This window comes from Salvelinus fontinalis, chromosome 37 (assembly GCF_029448725.1).
Source record: "Salvelinus fontinalis isolate EN_2023a chromosome 37, ASM2944872v1, whole genome shotgun sequence".
NCBI lineage: Eukaryota > Metazoa > Chordata > Actinopteri > Salmoniformes > Salmonidae > Salvelinus > Salvelinus fontinalis.
The window spans coordinates 32697995-32716368 of NC_074701.1; the positions used below are offsets into that span (position 1 = coordinate 32697995).

At 43.6% G+C, this 18374-nt stretch overlaps 1 protein-coding gene across 25 annotated transcripts in view; it reads left to right on the plus strand.

Moving 5' to 3' along the window:
• The window catches only part of LOC129836540 (calcium-activated potassium channel subunit alpha-1-like), a 361164-nt gene that overhangs the window by 178179 nt on the left and 164611 nt on the right, over window positions 1-18374 (plus strand). For all 25 annotated transcript variants that reach the window (XM_055902871.1, XM_055902883.1, XM_055902881.1 and 22 more), the window contains exon 3: window positions 5976-6037. In XM_055902871.1, coding sequence (XP_055758846.1) covers window positions 5976-6037 — 62 coding nt within the window. The remainder of the gene's footprint in view (window positions 1-5975; window positions 6038-18374) is intronic.

Below are 18374 nucleotides of genomic sequence, written 5' to 3' on the forward strand. Positions count from 1 at the left end.
GTGTGTTTTAAACAACTTTTTACGGCTGAAATCCCGCTAATGGGATTGATTTGACAATACCCAGTGAAAGTGCAGGGCGCCAAATTCAAACAATAGAAATCTCATAATTAAAGTTCCTCAAACATACAAGTATTGTACACCATTTTAAAGATAAACTTGTTGTTAATCCCACCACAGCGTCTGATTTCAAAAAGGCTTTACGACGAAAGCACGAAAGCGATAAAATGAATCACTAACCTTTGATGATCTTCATCAGATGACACTCATAGGACATTTATACTCATTTATACTCATCATAAATGTTGATGAAAATACAAGTGTTATACATGGAATTATAGATCCACTTCTCCTTAATTCAACTGCTGCGTCAGATTTAAAGAAAACTTTACGGAAAAAGCACACCATGCAATAATCTGAGTACGGCGCACAGACACAAAAACAAGCCACACAGGTACCCGCCATGTTGTGGATTCAACAGAAGTCAGAAATAGCATTATAAATATTCACTTACCTTTGATGATCTTCATCAGAATGCACTCCCAGGAATCCCAGTTCCACAATAAATGTTTGATTTGTTCGATCAAGTCCATCATTTATGTCCAAATACTTCCTTTTTGTTTGCACGTTCAGTTCACAAATCCAAATTCATGAGGCGCGAGCACTAGGTCCAGACAAAAAGTCAAAAAGTTCCGTTACAGTTCGTAGAAACATGTCAAACGATGTATAGAATCAGTCTTTAGGATGTTTTTAACGTGAATATTCAATAATGTTTCAACCGGAGAATTCCTTTGTCTTTAGAAATGCAATGGAACGCAGCTAACTCTCACGGTCGTGCGCGAGACTGAGCTCATGGCACTCTGCCATAACTCTGGTTGAAACAGCTCTCATGATCTCCCTCTTCACAGTAGAAGCCTCAAACAAGGTTCAAAATACTGTTGCCATCTAGTGGAAGCCTTAGGAAGTGCAATCGGACCAAATTTACACTGTATCTTGGATAGGCAAAGAGTTGAAAAACTACAAACCTCAGATTTCCCACTTCTTGGGTGGATTTTTTCTCAGGTTTTTGCCTGCCATATGAGTTCTGTTATACTCACAGACATCATTCAAACAGTTTTAGAAACTTCAGTGTTTGCTATCCAATACTAATAATACCATGCATATCTTAGCTTCTGGGCCTGAGTAACAGGCAGTTTACTCTGTGCACCTTATTCATCCAAGCTACTCAATACTGCCCCCCAGCCATAAGAAGTTAATGTGTTCAGTCGTGTGTTTTAAAATGTGTTCAGTCGTGTGTTTTAATGTGTTCAGTCGTGTGTTTTAAAATGTGTTCAGTCATGTGTTTTCATGTGTTGTTTTCACAAGGTTTATCCATCTGAGAGAGCTGGGCTATGTGTGAACACGAGGTTTATCCATCTGAGAGAGCTGGTCTCTGTGTGAACACAAGGTTTATCCATCTGAGAGAGCAGGTATCTGTGTGAACACGAGGTTTATCCATCTGAGAGAGCAGGTATCTGTGTGAACATGAGGTTTATCCATCTGAGAGAGCAGGTATCTGTGTGAACATGAGGTTTATCCATCTGAGAGAGCTGGTCTCTGTGTGAACATGAGGTTTATCCATCTGAGAGAGCTGGTCTCTGTGTGAACACAAGGTTTATCCATCTGAGAGAGCTGGTCTCTGTGTGAACACAAGGTTTATCCATCTGAGAGAGCTGGTATCTGTGTGAACATGAGGTTTATCCATCTGAGAGAGCTGGTCTCTGTGTGAACACGAGGTTTATCCATCTGAGAGAGCTGGTATCTGTGTGAACATGAGGTTTATCCATCTGAGAGAGCTGGTATCTGTGTGAACATGAGGTTTATCCATCTGAGAGAGCTGGTCTCTGTGTGAACATGAGGTTTATCCATCTGAGATAGCTGGTCTCTGTGTGAACACAAGGTTTATCCATCTGAGAGAGCTGGTCTCTGTGGGAACATGAGGTTTATCCATCTGAGAGAGCTGGTCTCTGTGTGAACATGAGGTTTATCCATCTGAGAGAGCTGGTCTCTGTGGGAACATGAGGTTTATCCATCTGAGATAGCTGGTCTCTGTGTGAACATGAGGTTTATCCATCTGAGAGAGCTGGTCTCTGTGTGAACATGAGGTTTATCCATCTGAGAGAGCTGGTCTCTGTGTGAACATGAGGTTTATCCATCTGAGAGAGCTGGTATCTGTGTGAACACTAGGTTTATCCATCTGAGAGAGCTGGTCTCTGTGTGAACATGAGGTTTATCCATCTGAGAGAGCTGGTCTCTGTGTGAACATGAGGTTTATCCATCTGAGAGAGCTGGTCTCTGTGTGAACATGAGGTTTATCCATCTGAGAGAGCTGGTATCTGTGTGAACACTAGGTTTATCCATCTGAGAGAGCTGGTCTCTGTGTGAACACAAGGTTTATCCATCTGAGAGAGCTGGTCTCTGTGTGAACAGCATGGGCAATTCCATGGTATCGTATTTACACGGAGACTGCCAAACAAAACCCATTGATTTCAGAGTTTAACCAACCAACTATATGCACAATGACTACTTGTATCTGCACAGTTCTTCCTGTAAATCTGGTATAGTAAATTGTACTATGTAATTTGTTAAAAGTAGTCCTTGTGAATAGAGTTGTATGGTTTGTTTTACATTTAAATCAATGTTTTTATTAGTATACATTGGAAAGTGAAAAATCAGAGTGTAAATTCATTATTGTGGAATTGACCACATGTTAGATATGAATGATTGCTTCTAGAGTTACTTTCTCCTTATATTACCCCTTCTGTCTTCACAATACAACTCAGCACATTGTGATGGGATGTTGCTGGGGAGACGGTGTGCGTGTGTGCCTGCGTGTATAGCATCCAGTACAATACAACCAATGACTTTGCATTATCTAAGGCTGTCACAGTAGCCTTCCCCTCAACACTACATGCAGTCACCCTTCAAGACTTACATGTTTACAGATGTTTAGTGTGTTCCCTTTCTCTTTTCAATCTCTTATGTATACAACTGTACTTACAGTTGCTATTCACTACCCACTGTTCATTATTCAGGATGTAACGTTAGGCCTCGTACTGACATGAGGGACTACGTTCATTATTCAGGATGTAACGTAAGGCCTCGTACTGACATGAGGGACTACGTTCATTATTCAGGATGTAACGTAAGGCCTCGTACTGACATGAGGGACTACGTTCATTATTCAGGATGTAACGTTAGGCCTCGTACTGACATGAGGGACTACGTTCATTATTCAGGATGTAACGTAAGGCCTCGTACTGACATGAGGGACTACGTTCATTATTCAGGATGTAACGTAAGGCCTCGTACTGACATGAGGGACTACGTTCATTATTCAGGATGTAACGTAAGGCCTCGTACTGACATGAGGGACTACGTTCATTATTCAGGATGTAACGTAAGGCCTCGTACTGACATGAGGGACTACGTTCATTATTCAGGATGTAACGTAAGGCCTCGTACTGACATGAGGGACTACGTTCATTATTCAGGATGTAACGTAAGGCCTCGTACTGACATGAGAGACTACGTTCATTATTCAGGATGTAACCCTCCTGTAGGTGTGGGAGGGTCCAGAGACCCGAGGTGGCAGAACGTGATGCTCAGGTTGGGATGCAGGGTTAGAGCATAGCACTGACATTTATTTATTTTATTTTTATTTCACCTTTATTTAACCAGGTAGGCCAGTTGAGAACAAGTTCTCATTTACAACTGTGACCTGGCCAAGATAAAGCAAAGCAGTGCCACAAAAACAACAGCACACAGTTACACATAAACAAATGTACAGTCAATAACACAATATAAACCTCTATGTACAATTTGTGCAAATGTAGAAGATTAGGGAGGTAAGGCAATGAATAGGCCATAGAGGCGAAATAATTAAAATGTTGCATTAACACTGGAGCGATAGATGTGCAGCTGATGATGTGCAAGTAGAGATAATGGGGTGCAAAAGAGCAAGAAGATAAATAACAGTATGGGGATGAGGTAGTTGGGTGTGCTATTTACAGATTAGCAGTGTACAGGTAAAGTGATCGGAAAACTGCTCTGACAGCTGATGCTTAAGCATGAGGGACTACGTTCATTCTTGATTATTGTCCGCTCTCTGAGGCTATGAGACCAGCCACTGTTTGATGACAGTTATCAACAACCTTGTCTACTATGTAACTCAGTATGACACACACGCACACGCACACACACACACACACACACACACACACACACACACACACACACACACACACACACACACACACACACACACACACACACACACACACACACACACACACACACACCTGAAGACAAGATGTACATTACAGTCTCAGAGAGGTATTATTAAAGAGGAAATGGGACTGCGACTTGTTTGTGTGTTCATGTGAGAGTGACGGATGCTTTAATGTGCAGAATGATAATTATTGCTATATTGTATGATATGTTATACACTGTGCATTCAGAAATTATTTAGAACCCTTCACTTTTTCCACATTTTGTTACGTTACAGCATTATTCTAAAATGTGTTAAATTGTTTCCCCCCCTCATCAAACTACACATAGACATTTTTGAAGCACCTTTGGCAGTGACTACATCCTTGAGTCTTCTTGGGTGTGACGCTACAAGCTTGGCACACATTTGGGAAGTTCCTCCCATTCTTTGCAGATCCTCTCAAGCTCTGTCAGGTTGGATGGGGAGAGTTGCTGCACAGCTATTTTCAGGTCTCTCCAGAGATGTTCAATCAGGTTCAAGTCTGGGCTCTGGTTGGGCCACTCAAGGACATTCAGAGACTCGTCCCGAAGCCACTCCTGCATTGTCTTGGCTGTGTGCTTCGGGTCGTTGTCCTGTTGGAAGGTGAACCTTCGCCCAAGTCTAAGGTCCTGAGCGCTCTGGAGCAGGTTTTCATCAAGGATCTTTCTGTACTTTGCTTCGTTCATCTTTGCCTCGATCCTGACTAGTCTCCCAGTCCCTGCAGCTGAAAAACATTCCCACAGCATGATGCTGCCACCACCATGCTTCACCGTAGGGATGGTGCCAGGTTTTGTCCAGACGTGACACTTGGCATTCAGGCCAAGGAGTCCAATCTTGGTTTCATCAGACCAGAGAATGTTGTTTCTCATGGTCTGAGAGACTTTAGGTGCTTTTTTCCAAACTCCAAGAGGGCTGTCACGTGCCTTTTACTGAGGAGTGGCTTCTGTCTGGCCACTCTTCCATAAAGGCCAGATTGGTGGAGTGCTGCAGAGATGGTTGTCCTTCTGGAAGGTTTTCCCATCTCTACAGAGGAACTCTGGAGCTCTGTCAGAGTGACCATCAGGTTCTTGGTCACCTTCCTGACTAAAGCCCTTCTCCCCCGACTGCTCAGTTGTGCCAGCTCTAGGAAGAGTCTTGGTGATTCCAAACTTCCATTTAAGAATGATGGAGGGCACTGTGTTCTTGGGGACCTTAAATGCTGCAGAAATGCTTTGGTACCCTTCCCCAGATCTGTGCCTCGACACAATCCTGTCTCTGAGCTCTACGGACAATTCCTTCGACCTCATGGTTTGGTTTTTGCTCTGACATGCACTGTCAACTGTGGGACCTTATATAGACAGGTGTGTGCCTTTCCAAATCATGTCAAATCAATTTTACCACAGGTGGACTCCAATCAAGTTGTAGAAACATCAATGGAAACAGGATTCACCTGAGCTCAATTTCGAGTCTCATAGCAAAGGGTCTGAATACTTATGTAAATAAGTTGTTTGTTTTTTATATTTTATACATTTGCAAACATTTCTAAAAACCTGTTTCCACTTTGTCATTATGGAGTATTCTGTGTAAATTTTGAAATGTATTTATTCAATTTTAGATTAAGGCTGAAGGGGTCTGAATACCTTCCGAAGGCACTGTACATGTTTGCGTTCTAAAACTGATGCATCTCTTTCTCTCTTCTCTCTCTCTGTAGGTTGTGCTAGTTTTCGCTCTCAGCATTGGAGCACTTGGAATATACTTTATAGATTCTTCTGAGTAAGTATCCCCTTTTTATGTGCTAATATGTGCTTTTGTATTGAGCTGCTATTGAACCCTACGTTGTGATTTCATATCAGATCGGATATTTCTTCACCTCAAGTGAACTCACACATGGAAGGCTACAGTCACTCACATTGGTGAAAAAGGATTCTTACTGAGTTACGTAGCTGTATGGAATGAGTTCTTAAACTATGAGTTGCTATTGAACATGAATCAGATATGATATTAATAGACACTTCAGACACGGCGTGGTCCTCGTCGTCCAGTATAATGTGTCATAGTGCAGCCTTGTGCTGGGTTTGATGGGTTTTTGTGTGTTATCTGAAAGACTATAAAGCTCCTCTCCTCCTTTATGCTTTTGTCAATAGAAGCCGGTCAGCCTTGCGCCAAACTTTGTTTCCATGGTAACCTAAATAGAACAGGATATCAGTAGATCTGCCTGGTCCTCAGAGACACCCCCACTTGTAGACACACACACACCATCTGTAGACCCACACACACCATCTGTAAACCCACACACACACATACATATCTACACATGTAGACACACACGCGGGCACACACACACACGCATACACACACACACAGTAAACTAAGCATCCCATACTTCAAATCCCCCACCCACGCCATTCTCAGGCTCTCACCCATCCTAGCCCTGACCAGCAGAGTTAATAATACTATGATAATATAGATAATGCTTTAGGTAATGCGTGTGAAAATATAATTTTCTAACAGATCCTATTAAAATCACTTGATGATTTATGTGTTAGCCTAGCGGTTAAGAGCATTGGGCCAGTAACCGAAAGGTCGCTGGTACGAAACCCCGAGCCGACTTGGTGATAAATCTGTTGATGTACCCTTGAGCAAGGCACTTACTCCTATTTGATCCTATAAGTTGCTCTGGATAAGAGCATCTGCTAAATGACTAGGGAAATATCTAGGGAAATGCTGACAGTGATACATGCCTTTCCTTTATTGTAGACTACGTGTGTTGGCTTGTTTCCTCTGCTATCCTCCCTCGGCTTGTTTCCTCTGCTATCCTCCCTCGGCTTGTTTCCTCTGCTATCCTCCCTCGGCTTGTTTCCTCTGCTATCCTCCCTCGGCTTGTTTCCTCTGCTATCCTCCCTCGGCTTGTTTCCTCTGCTATCCTCCCTCGGCTTGTTTCCTCTACTATCTTCCCTCGGCTTGTTTCATCTGCTATCTTCCCTCGGCTTGTTTCCTCTGCTATCCTCCCTCGGCTTGTTTCCTCTGCTATCCTCCCTCGGCTTGTTTCCTCTGCTATCTTCCCTCGGCGTGTTTCCCCTGCTGTCCTCCCTTGGCTTGTTTCCTCTGCTATCTTCCCTCGGCTTGTTTCCTCTGCTATCTTCCCTCGGCTTGTTTCCTCTGCTATTCTCCCTCGGCTTGTTTCCTCTGCTATCCTCCCTCGGCATGTTTCATTTGCTATCTTCCCTCTGCTATCTTCCCTCAGCTTGTTTCCTCTGCTATCCTCCCTCGGCATGTTTCCTCTGCTATCTTCCCTCAGCTTGTTTCCTCTGCTATCTTCCCTCAGCTTGTTTCCTCTGCTATCTTCCCTCGACGTGTTTCCTCTGCTATCTTCCCTCGGCATGTTTCCTCTGCTATCTTCCCTCAGCTTGTTTCTTCTGCTATCTTCCCTCAGCTTGTTTCCTCTGCTATCCTCCCTCGGCTTGTTTCCTCTGCTATCTTCCCTCAGCTTGTTTCTTCTGCTATCTTCCCTCAGCTTGTTTCCTCTGCTATCCTCCCTCGGCTTGTTTCCTCTGCTATTCCCCCTCGGCTTGTTTCCTCTGCTATCCTCCCTCGGCATGTTTCATTTGCTATCTTCCCTCTGCTATCTTCCCTCAGCTTGTTTCCTCTGCTATCCTCCCTCGGCATGTTTCCTCTGCTATCTTCCCTCAGCTTGTTTCCTCTGCTATCTTCCCTCAGCTTGTTTCCTCTGCTATCTTCCCTCGACGTGTTTCCTCTGCTATCTTCCCTCGGCATGTTTCCTCTATCTCCCCTCTGCTTGTTTCCTCTGCTATCTTCCCTCTGCTTGTTTCCTCTGCTATCTCCCCTCTGCTTTTTTCCTCTGATATCTCCCCTCTACTTGTTTCCTCTGCTATCCTCCCTGGGCTTGTTTCCTCTGCTATCTCCCCTCGGCTTGTTTCCTCTGCTATCTTCCCTCAGCTTGTTTCCTCTGCTAAACTCCCTCGGCTTGTTTCCTCTGCTATCTTCCCTCGGCTTGTTTCCTCTGCTATCCTCCCTCGGCATGTTTCCTCTGCTATCTCCCCTCTGCCCGTTTCCTCTGCTATCTCCCCTTTGCTCGTTTCCTCTGCTATCTCCCCTCTGCTTTTTCCTCTGCTATCTCCCCCCTGCTTGTTTCCTCTGCTATCTCCCATCTGCTTGTTTCCTTTGCTATCTCCCATCTGCTTGTTTCCTCTGCTATCTCCCATCTGCTTGTTTCCTCTGCTATCTCCCCTCTGCGTGTTTCCTCTGCTATCTCCCCTCTGCTTGTTTCCTCTGCTATCTCCCCTCTGCTTGTTTCCTCTGCTATCTCCCCTCTGATTGTTTCCTCTGCTATCCTCTCTCGGCTTGTTTTCTCTGCTATCTTTCCTCGGCATGTTTCCTCTGCTATCTTTCCTCTGCATGTTTCCTCTGCTATCTTCCCTTGGCATGTTTCCTCTGCCATACAGTTAGTAGGTCTGGGTGTTGCCGTGACAAGAAAAAAATTAAAGTAATGAAATTAATAAAATCATGCCAAGTATGTCATCTGTGGTGTTATCTGAGCAGTAGTGCAGGTCACGGTAGTGTGGAAATGATTCCTGGCATGTGTCTCGTCCCTTGTTTATAGAAAGGGATATATTCCCGTCTTTACCTTTCACTCTTTTGTTCCCTCTCTCTCTCCCTCCCTATCACTCTCTTCCTTCCCTCCCTCCCTCTATCTTGTTCTCCCCCTCCCTTTCTCTGTCTTTTCCCCCTTTCCTCTCCCCCACTCAACTCTTTTCATTCTGATCTGACTCGACTGCATATTTCAGACAAAAAGAGGGAGACAAATCTCCTTTATAATGCCAAGGCCAAGACTTGATGGGAAGAAACCATCTCTGTGTTTCTCTCTATCCCTTTATCCACCTCTCTCTCTCCCTCCTCTAATTCTCTATCTCCCTCTGTCTCTCTCCTCCCGCTCCCTCCCTCCACCTATCTCTCTCACTGTGAGCCCGGTGTGTAAGGCTCAGACAGTGTCTGTGTGATTTGTCTTTGTTTGTTAGCAGCCTAGAATGTTATCAATCCATTTAGAATGATATAAATGGACAATATACATGGAGATATAAATGGACAAAACAGTAAATGCAGTGTTTCTGACTGTAGATGCTCTGTCACCAGCCTGTCTGTGTCTGTCACCAGCCCTTCTGTGTCTGTCACCAGCCTGTCACCAGCCTGTCTGTGTCTGTCACCAGCCTGTCTGTGTCTGTCACCAGCCTGTCTGTGTCTATCACCAGCCTGTCTGTGTCTATCACCAGCCTGTCTGTGTCTGTCACCAGCCCGTCTGTGTCTGTCACCAGCCTGTCTGTGTCTATCACCAGCCTGTCTGTGTCTGTCACCAGCCTGTCTGTGTCTATCACCAGCCTGTCTGTGTCTGTCACCAGCCTGTCTGTGTCTGTCACCAGTCGGCCTGTGTCTGTCACCAGCCTGTCTGTGTCTATCACCAGCCTGTCTGTGTCTGTCACCAGCCTGTCTGTGTCTGTCACCAGCCTGTATGTGTCTGTCACCAGCCTGTCTGTGTCTGTCACCAGTTGGTCTCATGACAAGTGGAAACTCTCTGAAAACAGAGTCTTTGACTTTTTGTGACTAAGACAATCCGACAACTGACTGGCAGCTCAGAGGCAGATTCTTCTTTAGCCCTTCCACTGGACGGACGGACGGACGGACGGACGGACAGACAGCACCTGACATTAAAATCTATAGAGAGCCTAGACGAGGTGATTGACAAGACAATAAGCCTCTGGATACACAGAGAGGTTGATCTAACGCATGAGAGACAGAGACACATACCTGACAGCTCTAGGGAAGGACACTAGGTATTACGGAAGGATCCTAAAGATGGATATTAGGTTTTAGAGAAGGATCCTCGGTATTAGGGAAGGATCCTAGGGAAGGATCCTGGGAAAGGATCCTAGGGAAGGATACTAGGTATTAGGGAATGATCCTTGGGAAGGATCCTGGGAAAGGATCCTAGGGAAGGATACTAGGTATTAGGGAATGGTCCTAGGGAAGGATCCTGGGAAAGGATCCTAGGGAAGGATACTAGGTATTAGGGAATGATCCTAGGGAAACACAAGATTTTAGGGAAGGATGTTAGCTGTAGTTAAGGACTGTTTCTCTGACTCATTAGATAATAATGATTTTACAGTTGTGAGTGTCTCTGTCTCTCTCTGTCTCTCTCTTTCTTTAATGTGACCAACTTACCCCTGGGTGTGTGTGTATCTCTGTGTGAGTGTGTGTTGACTGGGCTTGTAGACTCTTCCTCTCCCCCTGATCCTAAACACGTTCTCAGCCCGTACACACGCACGTACACATGCGCGCATCAACGCAGCTCAAACACTCTTCACATGACCTTTCCATCTCTGGTGTTCTGAAATATGAACGGTTGATCGATGGTCAGAGAACTCCAGGTCAGGTGTTAATGGAAGTCATTACTGTAGCAAATAACACAGCCTTGATAACACACTGCATATTCATAATACATTATAGCCTCATGTTTTGTTTATCTCTTGCTCTTTAGAGCGGCTCTTTTGAAGAGAGAGAGGGAGATGGGGAGGGAGGGAGATCTTTTTATAATATGGGCTTTTAAGTCTACCTCAGTGGAGCTGTGTTCTGCTCTCCCAAGAGGGAGGAGGGCCACACACAGCACTGATCAGTGGGTAAGAAACAGCAGTATCCTCCTCAGGGTTATGTTTTCCCAGGTGGCTGTTGTCTTTAGAGGAGCTGAAGTTACTAACCTTAACCCTGCAGTGGAATGCTTTGTAAACACAGTGGAAACAGGTGGAAGGAATAGTGGAGGTTCTATTGACTGGAATAAAGTATCTCTTATTCTTGTAATCAGGAGGGATTCAACTGTAAATCTGTGAATCCTTTTGGAAAGTTACCAAAGTTGTTTAACCCTGTGAAGAAATAACGGATCAATTGTATTGGAATATGAGGTGACACATAGAGCTCTGAGTTTTTCCTGGTCAGGTCATGTGGCCAAGGTAAAAACTCCTGGTCCTAACGACAGAGACCAGTGAGAATACTAGGTTGGATTATGGAGGTCTGCCAGTCAGTCAGAGAGGGTTACTGTCATTTCACTGGATACAGTCATACTGCATCTGTGGAGAGAGAGTCATAATCCCTGCTTATCTCTCTTTTCTATTATTCGGCAATACAACATTTGTTGCAAAGCTGATGCTATTTTGGTAATATTTTCATTGGGAGCATCTCTCCCTCCCTCCCTCCCTCCCTCCCTCCCTCCCTCCCTCCCTCCCTCCCTCCCTCCCTCCCTCCCTCCCTCCCTCCCTCCCTCCCTCGTCCTGGTCTGTTTTAAATGCTTCATCTCATCCTTCTCTTCTCTGCTCCTGTTGAATGAGGGAGTAAATGAATAAGATCCAGAGACTCTGCAGGACGGCCCTTCTAGAAGGATCTCCTTACTCCTGCCAATTGTCACACACACACACACCGATACACACACATACTGTTTCTGGGTTATCAGATAGCTGTGTGTGTGTGTGTGTGTGTGTGTGTGTTTGTGTGTGTGTGTGTGTGTGTGTGTGTGTGTGTGTGTGTGTGTGTGTGTGTGTGTGTGTGTGTGTGTGTGTGTGTGTGTGTGTGTGTGTGTGTGTGTGTGTGTGTGTGCGCGCTTGTGCGCTTGCGATCAATGACAGCAGTGAAGAGACAAACAGTGCTTAATTACTTATTAATGGGATAAGGTGAGAAATATGTTTGGAAGCGGACTGGGCACACCTGAAGGGTATTGGATCTAGAAACGGTCTGCTAAGTATTATCCAACTGATGAGTGTACATTTCCATGCTAGACTGACCAGGTGAATCCAGATAAAAGCTATGATCCCTTATTGATGTCACTTGTTAAGTCCACTTCAATCAGTGTAGATGAAGGGGAGGAGACAGGTTAAAGAAGGATTTTTAAGCCTTGAGACAATTGAGACATGGATTGTGTGTGTGCCATTCAGAGGGTGAATGGGCAAGACAAAATATTTAAGTGCCTTTCAACGGGGTATGGTAGTAGGTGCCAGGTCTACCGGTTTGAGTGTGTCAAGAACTGCAACGCTGCTGGGTTTTTCACACTCAACAGTTTCCCATGTGTATCAAGAATGGTCCAACACCCAAAGGACATCCATCCAAGCTCACACAACTGTGGGAAGTCAACATTGGCCAGCATCTCTGTGGAATGCTATCGACAGCTTTGTAGAGTCCATGACCTGACAAATTGAGTCTGTTCTGAGGAGAAAAGGAGGTGCAACTTAATATTAGGAAGATGTTCCTAAGGTTTTATACACTCAGTTTATGGTTTAGAGCCGCAGCCGCGCTGAACACAGAGAAATGAAAACGTTTGATTTCATTTGCAGAGCAGGTCTAGTATTCTGTGGTCTCAAGTCCCCCTGTCCACACAAATGACAGTTAATTCACAGTGTTTTGTTTTTTGGAGGCGTTTTAATGTTTAACAATATCTCTTATTTATACTGGCTCAATGTTCCGCAGACAGATAGCAAGACAAATGTTAGTTGTCAACGTCGTGTTCTTGGAAATTGAGGTTTGCTCATTTTCTGAAGTGTGGAGCCTGATATTGGGACGGATGCCAAATGACACCCTATTCCCTTTCTAGTGCGCTACATTTAACCAAGACCCATAGGGACTAGGGTGCCATTTGGGAAGCACTGACTGTCTCTTATGACTGTACAGCAGGGATATTCAGATCAGCCTACTCAGCTCTACCTGGTAATTGCTGATAAGGCATAGAACAACACTGATTGAATTATCATGGACAAATGAATGACTCATTTAAATTCTGTTTTAAAATTAGTTTGTAGTGTAGTTCGTTTGTAGTTACATGTAATTACATCAATTCATTGAATTTATTGTAAACATTGTATTTCTGTGTTACTGAATGGGATTTGTTGTGGACTGACTTGGGGACCGGTTCAGTCCAACACCTGTATACGGGACTCTGCTCTCTGTTGGATTGTGATTGAAACCTGTTTTCTTCCATCGCGGGAGAGGAAGGAAAAGCCATGAAGCTTCTAGCTGGGAAATAGTGCTAGAGAATGACTGTTCCCACCTGGCCTGTGTACACACGCACACGCACACGCACATGCACAAACACACACCCCATCTCTGCATGGTCCAACCACAGTCCACCACCTACCTCCTATATAACATCTAGAGTCTCCATCCACCTCCTATATAACATCTAGGGTCTCCATCCACCTCCTATATAACATCTAGATTCTCCATCCACCTCCTATATAACATCTAGATTCTCCATCCACCTCCTATATAACATCTAGAGTCTCCATCCACCTCCTATATAACATCTAGGGTCTCCATCCACCTCCTATATAACATCTAGAGTCTCCATACACCTCCTATATAACATCTAGAGTCTCCATCCACCTCCTATATAACATCTAGAGTCTCCATCCACCTCCTATATAACATCTAGAGTCTCCATCCACCTCCTATATAACATCTAGAGTCTCCATCCACCTCCTATATAACATCTAGAGTCTCCATCCACCTCCTATATAACATCTAGAGTCTCCATCCACCTCCTATATAACATCTAGAGTCTCCATCCACCTCCTATATAACATCTAGAGTCTCCATCCACCTCCTATATAACATCTAGAGTCTCCATCCACCTCCTATATAACATCTAGATTCTCCATCCACCTCCTATATAACGTCTAGAGTCTCCATCCACCTCCTATATAACATCTAGAGTCTCCATCCACCTCCTATATAACATCTAGAGTCTCCATCCACCTCCTATATAACATCTAGAGTCGCCACCCTCCTATATATAACATTGTTAGTCTCCATCCACCTCCTATATAACATCTAGAGTCTCCATCCACCTCCTACAGTGGGGCAAAAAGGTATTTATTCAGCCACCAATTGTGCAAGTTCTCCCACTTAAAAAGATGAGACAGGCCTGTAATTTTCATTATAGGTACACTTCAACTATGACAGACAAAATGAGAAAAAAAATCCAGAAAATCACATTGTAGGATTTTTAATGAATTAATTTGCAAATTATGGTGGAAAATAAGTATTTGGTCAATAACAAAAGTTTATCTCAATACTTTGTTATATACCCTTTGTTGGCAATGACAGAGGTCAAACGTTTTCTGTAAGTTTTCACAAGGTTTTCACACACTGTTGCTGGTATTTTGGCCCATTCCTCCATGCAGATCTCCTCTGGAGCGGTGATGTTTTGGGGCTGTTGCTGGGCAACACGGACTTTCAACTGGCTAGGCCACTCCAGGACCTTGAAATGCTTCTTACGAAGCCACTCCTTCGTTGCCCGGGCGGTGTGTTTGGGATCATTGTCATGCTGAAAGACCCAGCCACGTTTCATCTTCAATGCCCTTGCTGTTTTCACTCAAAATCTCACGTTACATGGCCCCATTCATTCTTTCCTTTACACGGATCAGTCGTCCTGGTCCCTTTGCAGAAAAACAGCCCCAAAGCATGATGTTTCCACCCCCATGCTTCACAGTAGGTATGGTGTTCTTTGGATGCAACTCAGCATTCTTTGTCCTCCAAACACGACGAGTTGAGTTTTTACCAAAAAGCTCAACAGAGCAGCTTGGCGTTAATGGAAGTTGAGAACGATGTTAGTTTAATCAGTGAATGGGCAGATAGATAAGGAAAGTCCTGTCGTTTTATTTGCATTTATATAAGCATGGAGGCTTTTATCACATAATTGGTTTTATGTTCAAAGGGATGTGATGGGGATGTGGTTTGGTTTTGTAACGGTAGTGTGTGTGTGTGTGTTGTAGGTTTAAGGCTGCGTGCCTTAAGTGTGTTTTTCCCGAGAACATTTTTGACGGTGCATACTCACTATACTAGGATGGTTCTGTTCAGTATTGCCAAACAGAGACACTCTTCTGCATTGTGTTGATGTTGATTTCCCTTTCACTGATTTGACCCCAGATCAGCAGGCTCAGGTGTGGTTCAGGTGCACACTGTTGTTAAGTGCTATATCTTGTTATCCACAAGCTGTTCCCCAGTCAGTTTAAAGGCTGCCTGTCTGAGCATGGCCCGGTCTGTTGAACAAAAGTGGACGAGATAAGTGCTGTGATTGTGTGTGTGTGTGTTCGTGCGCGATGTGCATGTGTGTTGTTGTGTGACTGTGAGGGACGTCTCTGCAGAGGGGATTTAGGATAAATAAAAAAGGACATGTTATTTTTAGACTCCCAGAGAAGCTTTTAATTGTCCAATGCCCTGTCAGGTGATGAATCACTTTTATATTAGTTGTGGTGCCTTAGCTTAAATCAATCATTGAAGTACTAACCTCCCTCCCCCTCTCCCCCTCTCCCCCTCCACATACACACTCACACTCTTGGGGTTGCACCGCAGATGGGTTCATACATACACACGCAAATAACACACACGCTAAGAGGACACACAGACCGGGTAGTGCAGGTTTTTACAACACAGTAGCCAGATAATGCTGTCAATGTGCAGTTTTAAGTAACACGGCTTCCATGGTGTTCTGGTCCATCTCTGTAGGTCAAATCTTATCAAATCCCATTTTATTTGTCACATGCGCCGATTAAACAGGTGTAGACCTTACAGTGAAATGCTTACTTACAAGCCCTTAACCAACAATGCAGTTTAAAAAATAAATGCCCCCAAAAATAATTAAATAACAATAAGAAATAAAAGTAACAAACAATTAAAGAGCAGCAGTAAAATAACAATAGCGATGTACAGGGGGTACTGGGACAGAGTCAATGTGCGGTGGCACCGGTTAGTCCAGGTAATTGAGGTAATACAGTTGAAGTCGGAAGTTTACATACACTTAGGTTGGAGTCACTAAAACTCGTTATTCAACCACTCCACAAATGTCTTGTTAACGAACTATAGTTTTGGCAAGTCGGTTAGGACATCTACTTTGTGCATGACACAAGTCATTTTTCCAACAATTGTTTACAGACAGATTATTTCACTTATAATTCACGGCCTACCTTCAAACTCAGTGCCTCTTTGCTTGATATCATGGGAAAATCAAAAGAAATCAGCCAAGAATTGTAGACCTCCACAAGTCTGGTTCATCCTTGGGAGCAATTTCCAAACGCCTGACCGTACCACGTTCATCTGTACAAACAATTGTATGTAAGTATTTGGTGCAAAAGGTGCAAATCAATCCCAGAACAGCAGCAAAGGACCTTGTGAAGATGCTGGAGGAAACAGGTACAAAAGTATCTACATCCACAGTTAAACGAGTCCTATATCAACATAACCTGAAAGGCCGCTCAGCAAGGAAGAAGCCACTGCTCCAAAACCGCCGTAAAAAAGCCAGACTACGATTTGCAACTGGACATGGGGACAAAAATCGTACTTTTTGGAGAAATGTCCTCTGGTTCTGATGAAACAAAAATAGAACTGTTTGGCCATAATGGCCATCGTTATGTTTGGAGGAAAAAGGGGGATGCTTGCAAGCCGAAGAAACCATCCCTTATGTTGTGGGGGTGCTTTGCTGCAGGAGGGACTGGTGCACTTCACAAAATAGATAGCAGCATGAGGCAGGACAATTATGTGGATATATTGAAGCAACATCTCAAGACATCAGTCAGGAAGTTAAAGCTTGGTCGCGAATGGGTCTTCCAAATGGACAATGACCCCAAGCATACTTCCAAAGTTGTGGCAAAATGGCTTAAGGACAACTAAGTCAAGGTATTGGAGTGGCCATCACAAAGCCCTGACCTCAATCCTATAGAAAATTTGTGGGCAGAACTGAAAAATCGTGTGCGAGCAAGGAGGCCTACAAACCCGACTCAGTTACACCAGCTCTGTCAGGAGGAATAGGCCAAAATTCACCCAACTTATTGTGAGAAGCTTGTGGAAGGCTACCCGAAACGTTTGACCAAAGTTAAACAATTTAAAGGAAATGCTACCAAATACTCATTGAGTGTATGTAAACTTCTGACCCATTGGGAATGTGATGAAAGAAAGAAAAGTTGAAATAAATCATTCTCTCTACTATTATTCTGACATTTCACATTCTTAAAATAAAGTGGTGATCCTAACTGACCTAAGACAGGGAATTTTTACTACGATTAAATGTCAGGAATTGTGAAAAACTGAGTTTAAATGTATTTGGCTAAGGTGTATGTTAACTTCTGACTTCAACTGTATGTACATGTAGGTAGAGTTATTAAAGTGGCTATGCATAGATAGTAACAGAGAGTAGCAGCAGTGTAAAAGGGGGGGGGGGGGGGGCAATGCAAATAGTATCGATCGCCATTTGATTAGATGTTCAGGAGTCTTATGGCTTGGGGGTAGAAGCTGTTTAGAAGCCTCTTGGACCTAGACTTGGCGCTCCGGTACCGCTTGCCATGCGGAAGCAGAGAGAACAGTCTATGACTAGGGTGGCTGGAGTCTATGACAATATTTAGGGCCTTCCTCCATGAATCCAGTAGTAAACCATTAAACCAGTAGTAAACCAATACTAAACCAGTAGTAAACCATTAAACGAGGAGTAAATAATACTAAACCATTAGTAAACCATTAAACCAGTAGTAAACCATTAAACCAGTAGTAAATCAATCCTAGACCAGCAGTAAACCAGTAGTAAATCAATACTAAACTAGTAGTAAACCAATACTAAACCAGTAGTAAACCATTAAACGAGTAGTAAATCAATACTAAACCAGCAGTAAACCATTAAACCAGTAGTAAATCAATACTAAACCAGTAGTAAACCTGTACTAAACCAGTAGTAAATCAGTACTAAACCAGTAGCAAAACATGAAACCAGAAGTAAACCATTAAAGCAGTAGTAAAGCAGTATTAAACCATTAAACCAGTAGTAAAGCAGTAGTAAAGCAGTAGTAAACCATTAAACCAGTAGTAAACCATTAATCCAGTAGTAAAGCAGTAGTAAAGCAGTAGTAAACCATTAAACCAGTAGTAAACCATTAAATCAGTAGTAAAGCAGTAGTATACCATTAATCCAGTAGTAAAGCAGTAGTAAAGCAGTAGTAAACCATTAAACCAGCAGTAAACCATTAAACCAGTGGTAAAGCAGTAGTAAACCATTAAACCAGTAGTAAACCATTAA